The sequence below is a fragment of the Camelus dromedarius genome, chromosome 2 (genome assembly GCF_036321535.1).
Source record: "Camelus dromedarius isolate mCamDro1 chromosome 2, mCamDro1.pat, whole genome shotgun sequence".
Classification (NCBI taxonomy): Eukaryota; Metazoa; Chordata; class Mammalia; order Artiodactyla; family Camelidae; genus Camelus; species Camelus dromedarius.
The window spans coordinates 21,030,966-21,051,294 of NC_087437.1; the positions used below are offsets into that span (position 1 = coordinate 21,030,966).

Sequence of the window (20,329 nt, forward strand, 5' to 3'; positions counted from 1 at the left end):
TAAATGTATTCAGATATTTTGTATTTTGCAACAGTCTTTAATTTTGTTATTCATTTTTCATATTTTATGTTTGTGTCTCTGTTTTATCTTTTATGACAAATTGCCATATGACCAATTAGTTATGCAGTGAAATGTTTGTGGCAAAAATGCTTAAGGCAAAGATGTCTATGACAAGGATGCTTATGGCGAAAGTATCCAGAACTGTAAAATTAATGCTATAACACAAGGCATAGTGATTTGAAGCTATTTGGTCCTGCGTGTTCTCTTAAATATTGTTTGCAAAAAATAAAGCCACTTTTAAATTTTCAGGATTGATTTGTGGAACAATGGAAACCTGGTCCAAGATGTTTTCCTAGGTGAGATTAAGGTTCCTGTGAACGTATTAAGAAATGATTCCTCTCATCAAGCCTGGTAAGAAGACAGACATTGTAGTGAACTACATAGTAGATCATGCCCTTTAATGTACTATATATGCAAATAAATGCCTACCATGTGCATATTTTAAATTTTTAATGGAATAAGCCCAAAGTCATTAACATTAATTGATTTGGTCCCTAATTTATTGCTGCTAAAGAATAGGTACAATTATATGAGTTTTATGATTTGTCCTCTGGTACTGCGTTGAAAGAGCTGAATTGTTTAGAAATATTTTTCTCTTCAAAAACTTAATCTTAACTCTAAAGAAAAAATGGAGACCATTTAAAACAGTACATAAGAGCTGCCCATGTGAGAGGGTGCTTGGTCACAAACCAACTCTGCAGCTCAGAAGCTTTTTTAATGGTCATGGGAACTGTGGATGTTTGAAAGCAAAGGGTTTATTGTAGAGATTCGGCTGTTTATGGGATCTGGCCAGTGATTCCCCTCCCCTACATCCCTGCAGCTGAAATGCGCTGTGGATGGCCCTGACGTTAGTTTCTGAATGTCTAGGATCTACGTGTTGTTAAGCTGATTTAGTTAATAGATTTTTCAGGAGCTCTGGTGGCTCAGTATTGGCTCCAATAGTATTCTACCTTTTCATGACTTCTAGGTGACATTAAACTCATGTTAAATTAGTGTTCAAGACATTAAGCTGACGTTAGTTTCCGTAGCAGAATCAACGTGAAACTATTGTTTTTTCCTATCTGCACCACTTAAAAGCATGTATATCCTGTCCCTTCCAGTAGGTTGCCAGCAGCCCTCATGCTAGACTTGGGTTTCAACTGAATATAAAACAACATGCCTTTCTCATTTGCCTTTTAAGGCCCACTTTTTAAAACTCAGTTTCAGTCGCCCGGAAGAGAAGTTGAAACTGAGTGTTTAGATGTTTCTCACTGTGGGCAGCAGGCTCCTTTGTCTTTAAGAGCCTGCCTCTCCTGACGGGGCGGGCCATCAGGCGTTCTTCAGTTTGAACTCTGTTGTCTTCAGGCCATTCCCCTGAGAGACTGATATTTAGACTCTCAAAGTTTTTTATTTTATTTTTTACCTCTTGCTAATGCAGGTCTAAGATTTAGTGGTCTTTATGGTGGTATTTTATATGCTGTAATTTCCAAAATATTTCCATAGATAGGGAAAAAATTTAACTTTGTCACTGTGAAAAATTGATGAACATTTGAAGCTTGTCATCTTCCTCCCATCCCCACCCCCAGTCTTCTTCCACTTTCCATAAAGTAGCATACATTTTAAAATGAAAATTTCTGAACTTAATTCAGTAAGTCTTTAAAATTATACGCCATGCTACTCGTTACAAAATAAAATGTGAGTTGCTGTGGACTTGGGCCCCTTAAAGTGGACTTGAAATGTGCCACACAGCCTGTATTTTAAGTAAGACCATTTCCAGACAGGCCCTCCAAATCTGGCAAAACTTTGTTGAGCTACCTTGGCAGGATGTAAGAACACTGACAAACAGAAATTAACTTTATTCCTATAGTTTTTTTTGCCAGTAATATTTTAAAAGTAACCTGCCAACAGTATAAGTGCTAAAATTTATACAGCACGAAATGGGAGCAGCTGCTAATTACTTTATACTTCCCTACTTGTAAGGAAATAGAAAAATGTGTGTCATTTCCTTTTAAGTCAAGTTAAAACGCTTAGCCTCCTTTGTCATTTGTGGAACTGCAGCATCCCCTTGTGGGGTTGATAGTAACTACATGAAAACTCAAGAAAAGCTTTACCTTCAGAATTTCAGATATTCTTTCTAATCTTAATATTATGAGAGTTAGAATAATGTAATGTAATTCTGTTGTTTTGAAAGCCTCAATTTGCTTTCCTTTTTCACAGAATTTCCCCTTGGTATTTGTCTATTAGAGTCTTTTCCTAAAAACTGATTTTGATGGTTCCAATTTAATTTCATTCTCGAATTATGACATGATTCAATTACTTTCCCTTTCCTTTCTTGGCTAGTCAGTTCCTTAGTAATGATATGTATTCTTTATTCTGAAACATCTGTCAGATGTTAGGATTAGCTTGTTAGTGTTGATATTTGCTAGTTTTAACTTTAACATGTAGATAATAGCTGATTTGATTTTTTGAATAGGTAATATATTCACATGGTTTACAGTTCAAAAGGTAAAAATCTATTTCCTGCCCCTGACCCTGAGTTTCCCTTTTCTGAGGCAGCAGGTTTGAGTTTCTGAAAATATTTTATGTGAATACAGACAAATACATACATGTCCTTCTTTCCCTTTCTCTCTTTTTTTTTTTAATTGAAATACCATCAGTTACAATGTGTCGATCTCTGGTGTACAGCACAATGTCCCATGCATATACATACATATATTCATTTTCACATTTTTTTCCATTATCCCCTTCTTTACACAATGGACACATATTGTATCATGTTATGCACTATACTTTTTTTCACTTAGGAGTTTAGCAGAACTTCAATAAATATTTGTTGACTTTTTATAGTGGTTAAGAGTATGGACACTAGAACCAAACTGCCTTGGTTCAGATCCCATTTCTGTCGTTGACTACCTGGGTGACCCTGGACAAGTTACTCCACCTGAATGCCTTTGCTTTCTTTGGCTGTTAAATGGAGATAATACGGATAGTACCGGACTCCCAAAGTGGTCAGAAGATGAAGTGGCTTCACACAGAGAAAGCACAGGGGCTGTGACCTTGAGTATTACTCGTGCTCTTGTTGTTGTAGCTATTGCTGCTGTCATCACCATTATTCCACGCCAGTACATATAGGATTTCTGCTGCTTTTTTTCCCCCTTTGTACCAGTAGTCCATTGGTTTGGGATGTTACAAAGAGAACCTTAGTGATAATCTAGTTGAATCTCATTTCGCTAGTTAGTTACCTCAATGTCAGAGAACTTAATGTATGCAAAACCTTTGTGTGATTGTACAAATCAGTGCAGTAATTTCCCCCAAATGATCCAAAGTGGACATTAAGGAAGTAGATACAAACATCTTTTCATGTTGTAAGTTTTAAGTTTGAAAGTAAGATTCAAATAGTAAATAAAACATGGAGTTTTATTCAACATAAACGCTTTATACAAATTTAAAACTAGATTAATATTTACTGGAGATGAGTTGGTTTTCTGGTTTGCTAATTTTGGCACCTATCTTTAATCTCCTGTCTTCAGTAAGAATTGATAATGGTTCTATTTCTGGAACCAGAAATAACATTCAAGTATTAGTAGAGCTGCCTCTGAACAATTACTTCCCAGCTTAGGCAGCATGATTCACAAATAGTTGTAGTTTTCCCCTGCCTAGCTCAATTTTAATTATTTAAATCTTGTTAAAATTTTCCCAGTGCTGATTTTTTCTTTCTATTAAGGGGCTGTCAAAACTGCTGAATATTGAGAGCATTAGGATTGTTTTTATGCTGCTCTGTGAATGAAAAAAATACGTGTGAGCAACTAAATGCCACCTCCAGTTAGTGACTTCTCTTTATTTCCTGTTTCTTATTCTTTCAAACTGAAACACTTCATTCAGAAACTGAAGAAAATATATTTGAGATGTTTTTGTTTTGCATCCTTAGACCTCAGGCACACCAGATATTCTCTGTTTAACAAATCTTGAGGTTTTTCTCTTTAACTCTAATTAAAACAGGATTACTTAATTCACAAGGGATCGTTCAGATGGTTCAAACTGAACCTTTTGTAACAGTGTTTTAAAAGAATAAATCACATTTATATAGTTATATAAGTAACTACATTTATCATTATTTAATATATTTAAGTGGTAATAGTTAGTGTATATAAATATTTTATAAATAACATTTACTGTGTACCAGGCACTATTCTAAGTGCTTTGCTTATATAACCTCCTTAGGATTGTTGTAAGAATTAAATCAGTTAGACACCATTATTACCACTTATTTAGCAGATAAGGAAACAGGCACAGAGAGAGTAAGTAATTTGCCCAAGATCACACAGCTGGGATTTGGACCAAACTCTTTGACTCCAAAGTTTGTGCTCTTAGCCAATGTACTACAGTAAATTTGTACTTTGGCATAAATACTTTTGAATATGTTTAAAACTCAGAAATACTTTGTTTTAAGCTGTAAAAAATTTGAGTGCCCCTTGCTTATAAAATATTATTAAAAAGAAAATCAAGGGGGAGAAAGGTACAGCTCAGTGGTAGAGCGCATGCATGCACAAGGTCCTGGGTTCATTCCCTAGAACCTCCATTAAAAATAAGCAAACACACCTAATTACCACCCCTCCTCAAAAAAGAAAACCAAGCGAGTGGTCCTTTCTCATTTAAAAAAAAAAAATGACCTTTTCAGGGAATGGGTAGGACAATGACATATTTTGAAATGCTATATTTTGTTCAAGTATGCATGGATGAGATATTTTGTTCGTAGGGATTTCTTATCCTGCCAAAGAAGCCCAAGGAGACAAGTTTAAAAAGAGTGGCTGGCACAAGCCCTGCTGGAGTTTCTGAGCATCCTGAAACAGTGTATGCATAAAAATTAATAACTGGTACAGCACGGCCTTAATCCCTCTGTGTAGAATGTGCATGTAGGACTGTAGGCCTATTTTGTGTGTGTTTGTAGTTTTATAACAGTACCAGAGGGCCAAGGCATGCTCCTTCCCCCCCAGTAATTTAGAGATAAGGGAATTAAAGATGCCCTCTGAGTATAATTTCTAACGAACAAACCCAGACAGGGTCTGTAAGTCTGACTGGAGCATGGGGACACTATTTAAGGTGGGTACGTGCAGCCCCCAGGAGCCAGAACCAGGTTGTAACTGTGATACAGTTAATTTTATTCTACCATATATGGAAAGCACCAGTTAAAATAAAAGGGGCAGATTAATCTAGAACAATAAAAAAGGACCCCAGAGGCAAACATGGGTGGGTAAGGCCCATTGAAGCACCGTCAGGGGGGTAAGGGGACTCTGCTCTAGAAGCATTATCCTTTCCTTGGAGAAACTATTGTCTTAGCTGAGAGATTCTTACGACCACTTAAATCTCTGTTGTGTCTCTGAACTCACCACAGCACTTTCTGATAATTTGGCTTTCCGAATAGCTTACCAACAGGTAAAAAATATATTGATCAAACATAAAAACTTAAGTATTAACAGGTTTAAAAAAAAAAAGTATTTGTTGAAGTGAGAGATGTAGATGAAACACTGTGGGAAATGGTGATAACTGTTCAAGCCGAGTGATGAGTGCATGGGGTGATGGTGAGGGTGTTCCTTACTAATGTTATCACTCTTCTTCCTACTTTTGTGAATGAACATTTTCATAATAAAATGTGTCAGGGACAAAAAAATGCAGGTATCTTTGCCACTTGACTGTTGTGGTCTTCCCTCAGTATCCATGGGGGATTGGTTCCAAGATCCGCACATTTCAAACCCATGTTGTTCAAGGGTCAGCTGCATTTCTTTTCATAAACTTAGTCATTGGCTTTCTACTGTAAGTATGCTAGTGTCTGTGCTCAGTCATTTCAGTTCAGGCTCACTTTTCGATGTGCTGATGGCATTAGGTATCAGAATTTGCAAGGCTATGGAACATATACCTCCTTGTGGGAAACTGACCAAAATAGTGCCCACGTCAGGATGCTTGGTGATCAGCCAGCTAGACTTCCCTTGGAGGCACTCCAGAGTCACCTTTGCTAACAGGCTTATTTCCTATTATTTCCAGAGGCAAATTCTTTAAATCATTATTCCTTAAATCAGAGAGTAGAAGTTCTGAAGGGTTTGTCTTCCGAGATGAAATTCCTCTTTTGTGGGTAGTGATATAATATCTGTATAATTTCTTCTCCTTGTATTACAAATTTTGCTTGGTTAATTCTCTAGTTCTCTTTTATGTCTTTATCGTCTTTCTCAAAGCTAATATTCTATTAAAACCTCCTCCCTTCTATTTTTAAATAAGTTAGTCTATTAGGGGAGGATATAAGTGATAAATACCAAAATTAAACATCAGTATGCACAGCCCCCTTGGGCCATCCCACTCAAACCCCGAGCTGCAGGTACCTCTGTAACCCTGCAGCCACTGCTGGCCCCGTAATACCCATGTGTAGCCCTGGACCCCAACCCCAGTCCTGCCACCCCTCCATTTTTTATATTGAAGAGATCTCTCTAATAAATCAGGTAATAAGAAAAAAAGCAAACATCGAAACTCCTGACTCCTTTATAAAAAGCATTCCAGCTAATGAGTAGAGGAGGAATGATAGAAATAGTTATCATTTTGCAACTTGTGCAGATTACTGACTCTAGGCAGTGATCATCAGTGATTGCTAATACCACAAAAAGAGAAACGATCAGACATCAGTGCCTCTTGATGGAGCTACACAACACTGTCAATGAAGTGTTCTTGCCAGAATCCCAAACTTGAGTTTAACCAAGCCCTTAGATCTAACTCCAATATACAGGAAGTACAGAGGAAACAAAAGAGCATGTTAAATGACATCATGGAGATAGAGTTAACACAGTCCCAAATGTGGAAAATTTTATAGATAAATCACCTGATTTATTAGTGGTTAGAGGGAATCTGTAGATTAAAAGAAACTTTAACTATCAACCATGTTTACAATCTGTGAACCCTGGATTTGAATAGACTGTAGAAAACTGTTTACAAGTTTGGGAGAAGTTGACTACTGACTGGATAATGATGATGTTTAAAAGTTTAGCTGTTTATGTAGTTACAGTTATATATACTGAAATATTTATAGATGAAATTTTAAAACCCCTGGAAAATGCTTTAAAATAACGCAGGAGTGGAATGGGAGGAGTGAGTAGAGATATGGCTAAAGCAAGAATAGCATTGAGTTGGGAATTACTGACGCTAGGTGATGGGTGCATGAGAGTTCAGTATTTACTCTTTTTACTTTTTATGTATTTTTAAATTTCCATTAAAAAATCTTTAAAAATAACAGATTTCTGGTTTTGGTCCTACAGATGTTTCTCTTAATTCGTAAACATTTCTCTATCCTTGGATATTTAAAGCTGCCTCTGTTTTTACATATACATTGTTTACTTTTTACTTACCTGAAAAAGTTCGTGTAAATCTGATTTTTGCAAATAAAAACATTTTCAGTATAGTTGTACTGTTAATCCTTTAATAATATGAAAGTCTCTTATAAACTTTCAACCCTAACTTTTAAAATAGAAGTTCAAATTTTTACAACATAGGATTTACTTTAACACAAGATCACTTATGCTTTCTTTCTTAAATTTAGTTGGTAAAAATTATTTTTGATAATATGTTGGATTTTAAATGTTTTACTTTTTGTTTTTTTCCCTAACCTGCAAGCTAATCAAACTCTTACTCAGCCCTTTTGAGATCTTGCTTTTTGTATTATCTGTACATTTTGTTTCCTGGATAGAAATCTATTTATAGCTTTCTAGTTCAATACGCAACCAACATGAAGCCTCTGAAGACTCATACCCTGCTACTTATGAATTGTCCTAATGTTAAATATTAAGTTGACTTTTTTAATTTAGTTTTTTTATAGCTTAGCTGTTTACCTCACCAGCATGAATATCCATTACCATCGCATAGAATTGACTGTGTTTTTACTTTAGGTATTTGTTACAACCAAGAGACAATGGAAACAAGTCATCTAAAACTGATGACCTGGGGTCCCTTCGATTAAATATATGTTATACAGAAGACTACGTGCTTCCTTCAGAGTACTATGGTCCTTTGAAAACTTTGCTGCTAAAATCACCAGATGTTCAGGTACTTAAAAAATCTTAAAGCTTGTGATTTAATAGGAAAAAGCTAAAGTAATTCTGTAAATGATGAGGAAAAGATTTCAGAGTATCAAGGTTTTTTTTTTTTTTTTTTTTCAGTTTTTATCTGAACCAGAGTATATATACCAATATGTGCACCAAATTTCATCTCTGATAAAAATTTAGAAAATTAAATATTATTCTATACAACAGTTACAGTTAATGAATATATTTGAATTACTTTTACAAGCTAGTGATTGAATATATATTTAATCATGCTTCCTTGATTTTCTGCTTGTTCTCTACCTTTCTGTGTTCTAGCCGATATCTGCCTCAGCTGCTTACATTTTGGGTGAAATATGTCGAGATAAAAATGACGCTGTTTTGCCCCTTGTACGACTGCTGCTCCACCATGATAAACTTGTTCCTTTTGCTACTGCAGTGGCTGAATTAGACTTGAAGGATACACAGTAAGAGTTACATTTTATTAAAAGTTAATTATGTGCTGTTGAAATTGGACCATAATTCTCCAAATTGTTTTTGTGATCTCCATTCTTCTGTATTGACCAGCCTTACTCAATAGAAGTCTGAAAAGCACTGCTTAGCAAGTAATAAAAGGCAGTTCTTTTAAGTTAGCAGTTGTCCACCAACAGAATTAACAATTAATGCATGATTTTTTTTTTTTTACTCATTTGTCAAAATTTCCTGTTTCTCATCTTAAATGATTCACTTGTCACAAATAAAACACCAGGACAGAAGCTTTTTTTCCCGTTATTTGCTGTGTAGCACCCTAACATGCACACGTGTGACAGAAAGAGCAATTGGATGGCTTCCCATTGCTGTCATAATTTAACACTGTTGTTTTAGACATACACACTCTACTTTTGTAATTCAAATACAGTTTGCTTTTTATTGTTAACTTATTTTTGTATATTTTGGATAAGTGGTTTTAGTAAGTTTGAAAATCCTAATTGTAGCAAGCTTTTGAATGGTTGGTAAGAATTACTAAGATTGTGTACATGACTAAAGTCAAATCTCTTGTTATTGATTTTACAGCCTTTGATTATTACACTTGGTTTCACCTTATTTCTGTTTGTATTTCAGAGATGCAAACACAATTTTTAGAGGAAATTCCTTGGCCACCCGATGTCTGGATGAGATGATGAAAATAGTGGGAGGGCACTACCTGAAAGTAACATTAAAACCTATTCTAGATGAGGTACAGAACGCACCTCCAATAAGAATAGTTTGGCCTTATCATAGCATCTCTTCCATCAAGTGATCTACTGATGCGAATACTGTGTCCACTCATATATTACTGAATGAATGAGGCTGAACACTTCAGAAATAAAATAAATGATTTATTCTTCCATCAGTGGATTTTTACTTGAAGGGCACATTGCAGTATATACTCTACATAATTATTTCTTTGTTATCCGATTTATTTTAGATAGAGTTTTAAATATATGAAAAATACTTTTTGATAAGTTCTTTAGGTATATTGTATACACTATCTCTAGATGGGGGTTTTAAACTTTGTTACAGTTTTAATTTTTATAATTGTACGATCAGAAAAAATAATTATTTTCATTTTGCCAAATTATTTAGAAAAGAGCTTTAAAGGAAAAATTAATCTTTTTTCCAGATATGTGAATCCTCAAAACCCTGTGAAATTGATCCTATTAAATTGAAAGAGGGAGATAATGTAGAAAATAATAAGGTAAGTCTTTGCTGTCTTTGTAACTGCATTAAAATTGGTCTTAATGGTACCGCTGTCTCCCACTTACTCTGTTGTAGCAATGCTGGGGGGTGGGGTGAGCAGTGCCTTTTACTTACATAAGGCCCATACTGTTAGCAGCATTTCCTGTGTCTAGTTTTTAGAATGTTACTTCCCTGATTTCTCTTTGGGTCGTTTTATTGTCTGCTTCTTATGAAGTTTATGCCGTCCATTCACCTCTTACATCTAACTCATCTAAATCTGATTTATTAAATGAGGTCAGGATGCAATCTGTCCTTCAACTGAATGAGTTCAGAGAAGGGAAGCAAGGTCTCAGAATACTAGATAGTGACTGCCTAATATGTCTCATTTTTGTTGCATTTTTTTCCCATAAAGGCTACTGAAGATGTGTAAAAGTCAGTATCTTAGCGTTTACCTTTTTTAATCCTACAGGAGAATCTGCGCTACTATGTAGACAAGTTATTCAGTACAATTGTAAAATCAAGTATGAGCTGCCCCACTGTAATGTGTGATATCTTTTATTCTCTAAGGCAAATGGCTACTCAAAGATTTCCTAGTAAGTGCCTTGTTTTACTAAAATACACCATTTCTTCTTCTATATTTGATTTTTTTATAGATTTATCATGTATTTGGTTTATGAGAAATGTTTAAGGTTTGTAAGTACAGTCTTCTTTTGTTGTTCAAAATAGTGCTAGCTTTTTAATGAAACATCTGATTTAATTTTCTTATAATCTCAAAACATAAAACTGTTTTATTTCAATATAATGGCAACTTTATACAAGCAAATCAAAACCACCATTAGTTTTAAGAAAGGCAGAAATTGAGAACTATAACATTATATAAGTACACATTTATACCTGGTGCTTATGAGACTGTTAAATATGATAAACCAGAATACCTTTGTTATTTGTACCAACTACTTTTTCCACTTACATGCATTCAAATAGTGAGAATGCTTAGTTCCATACAACTGACGAGATTTGACAGTTTTGAGAATGCTAAGGTTTTAGTGGTGAGAGGTTTTTGCAGAAATGGTTTTAGACATTAGAAACTTCTCTGTTGCAATATACCTCAAAATACAGGATTTTGAGGCCCACATATCAATAACTGGCATGCTTTAACATTGCAAGAGCAGCTGTGTCAAGGCTTTGCTTAGAAACATTTCATAAAATTAACAGTTGCTATCTCTGATTGTCAATACTTGGAATTATTCTAACTATATGCATCTCTGATAAGTAAATAAACTTACTATGGCTGTCTTTCCAGATCTGCCTGTAATAGGGGGGAGGGTGAGGAGGTAAGGCAGCTACTTAAATTATCAGTCTTACCCAGCTATGTGAAACCGTAAGTTTATTTCTGTAACCATCTGAAGAGATTTTATGATTTTATCATATTCATTTGAGTATGTGTGTGCACACAGGTGTGTGCAGTTATCTGCCCCTCCACTAAATTTACCCAAAGCTCAAGTGGGGCTGAGTTTACTAATTATAGTAAAGCTGTAAACGGTTAACTTGTAATAAGTATACTAAATCTAGACTAGGTAACAAAAATAAGGGGAACAGAGATATTAACATATGAAAGGATGAAATGCTGACTAAAATTGTATTTTTAAATAGTGAGTTAGATCATAATCTCCACACTGAGGTCTTAGTGAACAGGCACAGTGCTAGCCTGAGTTATCTCCTCTCCCTCACCTGCACACCACCATATACGGTAGGTACTGCTCCCTTTCCGTAGATAAGGAAACTGGGGTTTAGAGAAGTTAAATGATTTGCCCAGGGTCTGTGGCATGGCCAGCAGGCGAGCAGGGTCTCACACCTGGGCCTGGCCTACCCCCAAACATATTACTGATCACTGTACTCCACCCTACCCAGTGATCTTGGCCTCAAATATGCAGTAGCTGTTTGGTTTTTATTTATATGAATAATCTAAAACACATTTTATAATTTTTTATAAATGCAAACATAGTTCCTTAATTGTCTTTTTGTTGGCTTAAATATTAACTTGTCTTCATATTCTCCATAGACTAGAGTAGTGGTAGTTTTGTTGTCATAAAGTATTTTCATTATTTTCTCATTTGTTCTCACTACCCCGGGAGGGTGGCTGGGGAGTGGGGAGGAGACAGTGGTGGGAAGCAAGTGTTAGTAAAGAACTACAAATTCAGTGACTGGTCGGTGACTTTCCGCTGAGTGACTGGAAGAGTTGAACTCAAACCAAATGCAGACATTCTTTCCGTCACCACCTGCTCCTCTACCATCTGACTGTTGGGTTAAGTGTTGACTCTAATCTGAAATGAAAACTGTAGCTGAATGATCAAAGCCACAAGGTGTCCTCAGTTCATCGGCATTTTTATAAGGAGTAGTGATAACTTTTTGAAGTAAAGATTGCTGTCTGATTGTTTTTACTCCGTAGCCTTTGATATTATCAAGATTTTTGAGGGGAAGATTGAAACAAGCTGAAGACAGTCTGCTATCCTAGTCTTAGGGGATTCAGTATCACCACTAGGTGGTGCTAGATACTACTTTTATTTTTGTTGTAATTTCAGGCATCCCTTCTTGCAGATGAGGAAAGAGGTATTTTTCCAAATTAAAATATTTCTGAAAACCTAGCAGCTTTGCTTTTCACTTTCCTTATTATTTCTTATTATTTCTTTCAGTTTTTTTTAGTCATAGAATTTTTTTCCTTTAGTCATAACCACTACTATCATTTCATCAACTCAGTTCTTACTGGACAAATTATATTTATCGCCTATTTAATTTACATGTTTTTTCAGTATCTTTTACTTTGTCATCTTTGTTTTTTAATTCAGTGTTTTTGTGCATGACATTTCACCATTTTTTTCCTGCAGATGACCCTCATGTTCAGTATTCTGCAGTGAGCAGCTTTGTGTTTCTTCGTTTCTTTGCTGTAGCCGTAGTATCACCTCATACTTTTCATTTGCGACCTCATCATCCAGTAAGTGTTGTTCTCAAAGCTTTATTCCATTTTTATTAAAATAAAGAAAAGATAAAATAACAAGCCCATTTCACTTGGCTGTGTGTTCTTATAACTGATACTTAAATTTACTGGGCATTTTTCTTAGCCATTTCTTTCAGAGAAGGCTGAAAATTCTGGGTTTTTGTGGTGGTTGTTAAAAGATACTACACAAGGGTAGTAAAATGTTGGTAATAGTTGCAGCTTAGTGATGGGAACAAAGAAGATTCATCGTATTTTCCCTCTGCTGTTGTGTATGTTTGTAAATTTCCATCATACAGAGTTGTTGAGTTATTTTTCCTTTCGTTAGTTACAGGTTTAATCTTGCATATCTAAAAAAAATTTTTTTTGGTGGGAGGTAAATAGGTTTATTTATTTATTTTTTAAATTTATTTATTACTTTTTTAATGGAGGCACTGGGGATTGAACCCAGGACCTTATACATGTTAAGCATGTGCTCTACCACTGAGCTATACCCTCCTCCCACTAATCTTGCAGATATTTTTAAACGTCACACAGATTTGAAGAAGAGGCTCATTTCTGTAAGGTGTAGAAAGTTTCATTGTAACATAATTTGTTGATATCTCCATATTTTTACTTTTTATTCACCTGAGATGATATTGTAAATATATGAGCTTTAAAACTTAAGGCACATAATGTTTTTGTTCTGAAGTCATATTTAATTACTTAAATCTGAATCTGCACTGTGTAGATATTTACATGTTTCTTAACATTTTAAACTCCTTATTTTCACTGTTTCTGTTTCCTTCTCATAAGTGTGTTTTTGCTAATTTTTAACCTTTTATAAATGTTTCAAATATTTATAATCTTATCTAATTGCTTTTGTTGCTGATTTTTATAACAATAATAATAGTCAACATTTTAGTGCTTACTTTGTAGTAGGCCTTGTTGTAAATACTTTATTTGTTCTTAGTCCTCCCAATAGCCCTGTGAGATAAATTCTGTCATCTCTTATCTTCTCCATTCCATCTCTCCATAACAAAACCACTATTCAAGAACGTCTCCAAGGTTATGCAACTAATAAACTATGATTTGATCTCACTCAGTTCTAACTGGATTAAACGAGAATTCTGACTCAGTCTTCCCAGGCTGTGAGCTTACCCTGTTCCTTCCAGCCTCTTACGGAGTCGCGTGTTTGAGCACCTGCAGTGTATCAGATGCTGTGCTCAGCGCTGGAGATGCAGTGATGAGGCAGACACTCCCTGCCCTCAAGAAACTCACTAATACCATCTGGGGATTGAACCCAGGGAAGACATGTAGATTTTGGAGTTACACTGGGCTCTGAAGGCCACATCTCCTCTTGACAGCTGCACATTGGCCACTCATTTAACTTTGAGAACTAAGTAAAACTATGCTGCGGTAGTAGCAACATACCCTTTCTTGCCAAAGAACAAATGGTCAGTGAGTAGCTGCAGCGGAGAGTGGGCCAGTGTCCTTTCTGTGGCTGTGTTCCTGAAGCTGTTCAGTACTCCGGGGCAGCGAAAGCTTGATAGCAGCATTCTGGACACAAGCAGAACTCCCACCTCTGAGCTTCTGACCCTGCCTTATATTCAGACTTGGATTTGCATATTCCTGTAACAGATGTTGCAATAAAGTCCTTCTAACCATAAACTCTGTATTTTAGGTCACCTTTCCAATCAGTATGCCAAAAGGACTGCTTCAGACTGTCATGTAACTTTATTGTTTGCTTTTAAGTGAACCTTTTATTCTAATTGGGGAAATAAGGCAAATACATAGGATACATAATCCAAAACTACGCACATATATCTAAGACAAGCACCTGATTAGTAGCAAGTAAGGAGTATAGGCAATCCATTCTTTAGAAATTAAGAGCGAGGAATGATCCCAGTGCCTGAGGGTGATGACATTGTCACAACCAGTACTGAAAGTTACAGAGTAGTTGGGGAGGAGAACCAATGATAGGCTGTTGGATTTTACATTTAGAAGTTCTTTGAATTTTGAGAAGTCAGTTTTAGTAGAGTAGAAAAGAACATCTGATTGCAGAAAATTAATGAATAAGTAAGTGAGTGGAGTTTTACTTAGGAAATATATCAAAAGTGAGCTTGCCCTGCTGCTAAAAGACATGGACAAATTCAAGCATGTACATGTGCATACATGAATAAATACTTTTTAAAATTTTAAAGTATGGGTTATGTTAACGTTGACATAGTAGACCACTTTTTAGAGAAGTTTCATGATAGGGAAGAAGAAAGATTGAACCTTCCTTCTCATCCTAGCCCCTGTTCTCTCACTGATAGCTCCTTTTAAGACTCAGCAGAGGAAAACTTCTGTAACCTTGGAGTCTGGATTAGCTTCCTCTCTTATGTGTGTCTGTAGCACCGTGTAACTCTCCTGGCATCTGTCATACTGTTTTATCATCATCTTTGTATTGTCTCTGCATGTGGACAGGCTACCTTAACAGCATGAATTGGATCTTTTTCAGATTTGTGTATCCCAAGCACGTGGCACAACTTCTAGGACAAGTAGATGCTCAGTAAATGTTTGATAAGTAAAAGACGGTAGCTCAGCAAATGATAAGTCTTTTCCAAAACGGGAAAACCTATGTAAGGTTTAAATAGAGGAGAAGAGACCAACAGAAAGGGAGAAATTGAAGAGAGAAGAGGACTTAACCAGTACTAGATCAGTATGCTGGAGGATTCATTCAGAAAGTCTTTAAAAGAAAAAGTGATGGGATAAATCTTAAGGAAAAAGAACAATTCCTTCTTTGAAGTATTATGATGTACCATATGGAATTACTTGGGGTTTTTTAGTAGATCAAAAATAGTCAACAAGAGGGAGGGTATAGCTCAGTGGTAGAGTGCTTGCTAACATACATGAGGTCCTGGGTTCAATTCCCAGTGCCTCCACTAAAATAAATAAATGAACCTTGTCTCCCTCCCCACCACCAAAAATAAGTATTAAAAAAAATAGTCAACAGCAATTTCATATGGTTCAACCTAATGTAAGGAAAAAAAGATAGGATATGTTATTTTGAGGTGAGAGAGTCAACGTTTCAGTTGAATTTAATAAATGTTCTATAGCATCTACTATATGCTAGTGCCAGGCTGTATACTAGGTGCCAGATGACTAAAGTCCTGGATGTCTGTGAAAAATTATGATGGCAGATGGTAGGGGAAAAATTTAGAACAGTTTATATGTAAGTACATCAGGGAATCAACAGTAGCTAAACGACATAATTGCCAAATAGTAGTAAGGGCCACATTGATGCAAAAAAAAAACTCTGACATGCAAAAATTGTGCAAAATATACTTTGCTCACTTCTTTCAGTTTAGGGAAATAATGACCTAAAACACTGATTTTAAAACCAAATTTGAACAGGGATGACTTAATGAAATCCAGTTCAAATTCAGGTTGTTAGCACATTAAGAATTTTATATTCTTTAAAGGCGGAGGGTTGGAGGGACCTTTTATAGATATAATGGAATCCTGGATGTTCTAGCTAAACTATTTTCTGAATAACCATAATTAAGGTGTGTAACTATTTCATAAGTATATCCTACTGATCATATCTCAGATACTCCTTTTCCAGAGCTGCCTTACATCCTGGTCATGTCTTCCCCCTTCATATTCACTGCCTATTTTCAGTGTCGGGATATTAAAATATTACAGAATGCCAGCCAGACACTAAACTGAAGCATTTTTGCATCTAAATTTTCTTGAATATGTCTTCTGATGGCAGACAGTTTATTTGAATCCCCAAAACAAAAAAGGTGTTTTTTATAGTGATAGAGGAATCGGTTATGCAGATGCATGGATTGGTGAAAACTCATCAGGCTATATACATTTGAAATCTGTTCATTGCACTGTAAATTATACCTCAATTATAAAAAAGGGGGGGAGGGAGCAAGAATTCAGTAGGAAACACTGTTTTGTCAATTTTCTTTATATTTACTTCTTTATAGCAGATGGGCCTGGAAAACACCTTTGATAGTAGACCCAAATAGTTACCTTCTGCTGAGATCCTGCATCAGCTGGTGACTTCTCATTTCCTAAGTTGAATTTAGGTCTCTGCATCCATGGTGAAAAGAGTTGGTTGCAGAACTCATAAAATTATTGAATATGCTTACAAGTGGGTTGAGTATAGAAAATTTGGAAGCTGCCATTTTACGTGATAAGGTAGAGGAAAGTAGATGGCGTTGACATTCCAAAAGTGAATACGATTTGTTAGGTAATTCAAGCTGCCATACTGTTTGGGGGAAAAAAATAATAACAATGTTGATTAAATTATGGCTTTCAGAAGTAACACATCATTAGGTATAATTACTTTGGGAGGAATTGTCAGTTACATGTGGCTTCTTTAGTCTCTTAATTGCTTAGTCCAGTGAGTTGTGACCAACCTTAGCTAGAGTTTAACTGGTTTGAATGAACATTTCTGAGTCAGTGTTTCAGGGCAATGTAGCCTATTTACTCTGTTAGATATTTCACACAAATTCTACTTCTTGAAAGCCTGACAACACTTTTGTGTCTTTTTTACATTGTTTAGGATCCACAGACAATCAGAACGTTAACTCTCATCTCAAAAACCATTCAGACTTTGGGAAGCTTGGGGAGTCTGTCCAAAAGCAAGGTAAGTCTTTATATCTTCTGCTTTGTATTCACACTCCTAAACGTTGTCATACCCTGCCATCCCTTCTCCCTCCCTCACTCCCTTCCTTAAAAACAAAGCAAAACCAAAAAAAAAAAAAAAAAAAGTATATGTAGATGCAGTTGTTGTCTTCTGGATGTCCTTTTTCAGTCACCTGTTACAGTTTCATTTAAACTAATGTGTCTAAGATGGGGAGAGAGTCTAGTTAACAGTTGCAAGAGCCTCCTGTTTATCTTTCTGTGCATAATCATTCAGCAGCTGTTGAGAGAAATCTTCAGCTCCAAACCCCGTAACTCTCTTGAAATATGTGATTAAATCCCTTTTGTCCCTAATCCTAAACTTAAAAATTATATTCTTGTTTCTCTACTTAACATACATAAATTGTTTTTTTCTTAGTCAAGTTTCAAAGAGACATTCATGTGTGAATTTTTCAAAATGTTTCAAGAAGAAGGATATATTATAGCAGTTAAAAAGGTATGATTGTTTTACTCTGGAAATACTAACTTTTTATCATACAGCATTAGGGAAATAACATTTTATATTATTCCTAGGAATCAATCCCCAGTTAAAAAAAAATATGTTGGAACTGTCCATCAAATATGAAAAGGCTGTCTTCATCTTTTCTCCTCCCATACATAAATGGGTTTTTCAGCTGTGAAAATACCTAAATGAGTTTTAGCAACAGTTACTATTACTGATGTCTTAATTACAAATTACAAATAATCCAGGGTTAGGGTTTCTTAGCAGCACTGTTGACAATTTGGTTGGATAATTCTTCTCTATGAGGGGCTTTTTTTTCCTGCATTTGTGGAATGTTTAGCAGTAGCTCTGGCCTCTGCTTTTAGATGCCAGTAGCATGTTCCCAGTTTTTACAACCAAATATATCTCTAAACATTGTCAAATGTCCCCCAAGGAACAAAATTTCCTCTGATTGAGAACCTCTGGTCTAGGGGGAAGGGCTTAATATGGTGCCTGCTGTATAGTGAGCATTTAACTTCCAGGGTAAAATTTTGTGAATTATTGAGTATCTTATAAACAGTATAGGTTTCTGGTAGTAACCTGAGGAAAGGCTTTAATTTAAAATGTACGAAAGCCTACAGTATATAACATCCTAACACGAGCCCTACAAAAAAACAAAAATTGCTGTACTTAGAAGTTGAGAATGTTTTGAAAAGATCTTTAATTTCTTGAGTTTCTAGTTCTGAATCATCCTAAACAAAATGTAGCATTATTATAAAACGCTAGAAATTTTGTAAAGACAAGTTCTTTTGAAGTACATCTAAACTTAGCGTGAAGACAGTACTTACTTATCACTGTTCTAACTTAATGAATCTAAATTAGCAAGGTCAGATTTTAAAGATTTCATTCGGTTTCTGTAGTGTGATTCATGGTTGGCTGCCAAGAGTATATTTTAAGAGTATATTTTGTTTGTATTTTTTTTTGTATGTACTTTTAAAATTCTTACAGGGACTCAGTAAATGAAAATGATGATTTAAAAAGTTAAAGCCAGTTGGAATTTTTTCATCGAGAATAGTGCAAGTTCAACCAAAAAAATTTTAAGCAACCATTGAATGCTTTTGAGGAGAAAGTCTTTCAAAAGAATAGGCAAAGAAAAAGCTGCCCTTTTATTTTTAGGATATTGTTGAAACAGTTTGTGGAACACTGTAGGCAGACTTTTGTTGGCAAGGTTATGATTACTGTCTTTTGTTTTGGGGTGGTTTTCCTATTTTTTATGACCAAGGCTATGGCAGCATCTGATTTCTTTTTCCTGATATAATCAGCATGTGTATAGTTGGTAAGGTCAGTGGAGAAAGTATTTAAGGGTGCCAGGAGTTTAGTCTGTCCCTGATCTGCTCTGAGTCACCCAATCACATTCTCATGCACTGTCACCACAGTACAGCTCCTGTCTCTGAACTGCATAGGATGTTTTGCCCTAATACACGAACTTACTTGCTAAGTCTAGATATGTGCGGTGCTAGAAATTGCAAAAGCTTATGAAACCCAATTTCTCATTTAATAGTGGTGTTCTCACTAGTGACATTAGCCACTGCTCCAGAAGAAAACAGTTTATAACTCTGAATCCTATACTATTTCCACAGAGTTTAGGAAGAGTAACCTGAATAGCTCTATAAACAGGGTGACCATATAATTTAGTGTCCAAACCTGCAAAAAATTTTCAAGAGTGAAAAGGAGTACTTTGAATATGCTAGGACCAAAGTTGTAGACAAGGATGGTCCTGAGCAAATTGGGACCTGTATTCACCCTGCCTATAGTCCATCTTAATTATTATGTTTTCTTTCACCTTATGTAGCCATATTTACCTCATAGTTCCTTAATAATACAACAAATAAACAATAGATTTAATAATTACTATAAATAATATCTGTCACGTAAATGAGGCAAATACTCAGAAATGAAATATTTCGGATAACTCTTTGACACTCTATGAGTAGATGGTCCATCTGTGAGAACTGAAGATGTGATGGGACCCTTTAGTTCCCTTGGATACTTGCTCTTTATCACCCACATATAATGCAGAAGTAACTCTGTTCTTGTTTTTCACTTACTGAGATTTCTTCTAGCAAACTAGAGGTAAACATTCCACTGAAAAATCCCACAAATGGAGGTTCTGGTGGGCAGTCTACAGCCAGACTTAGGAGAAAATGACTGTGTCCACAAATTCTACTTTATTCACTGGTACCTCAATGTCGTCCTTATTGGAATGTACTGTGTTTTTATTCTAAATCCTTAGTGGGACAATATAGAAAAGTGTAAAGGAGAAAACAAAGACTAAACAAATAGTTCATTTATGGGGCAAAATACGATTCCTCTTTAAGAACAGGAATTGTTCTGAACTCCTGGTTTCCCTCTCCTTGCATG

The 20,329-nt window shown here is 35.6% G+C and overlaps 1 protein-coding gene and 1 non-coding gene across 8 annotated transcripts in view; one reads left to right on the plus strand and one right to left on the minus strand.

The window, feature by feature from the left end:
- The window catches only part of RASA2 (RAS p21 protein activator 2), a 113,922-nt gene that overhangs the window by 69,733 nt on the left and 23,860 nt on the right, over positions 1 to 20,329 (plus strand). For all 7 annotated transcript variants that reach the window (XR_010383190.1, XR_010383194.1, XR_004134512.2 and 4 more), the window contains exons 9-17: positions 310 to 411; positions 7,962 to 8,118; positions 8,433 to 8,581; positions 9,216 to 9,330; positions 9,757 to 9,831; positions 10,282 to 10,405; positions 12,698 to 12,804; positions 17,348 to 17,431; positions 17,846 to 17,923. Coding sequence is in view for 4 of the 7 variants with exons in the window: in XM_064491663.1 (XP_064347733.1) it covers positions 310 to 411; positions 7,962 to 8,118; positions 8,433 to 8,581; positions 9,216 to 9,330; positions 9,757 to 9,831; positions 10,282 to 10,405; positions 12,698 to 12,804; positions 17,348 to 17,431; positions 17,846 to 17,923 (991 nt within the window). In the remaining 3 variants the exon portion in view is untranslated. The remainder of the gene's footprint in view (positions 1 to 309; positions 412 to 7,961; positions 8,119 to 8,432; positions 8,582 to 9,215; positions 9,331 to 9,756; positions 9,832 to 10,281; positions 10,406 to 12,697; positions 12,805 to 17,347; positions 17,432 to 17,845; positions 17,924 to 20,329) is intronic.
- On the minus strand, positions 13,231 to 13,303 carry TRNAV-AAC (transfer RNA valine (anticodon AAC)). The gene has a single exon. It is a non-coding gene; the product is annotated as a tRNA-Val (tRNA).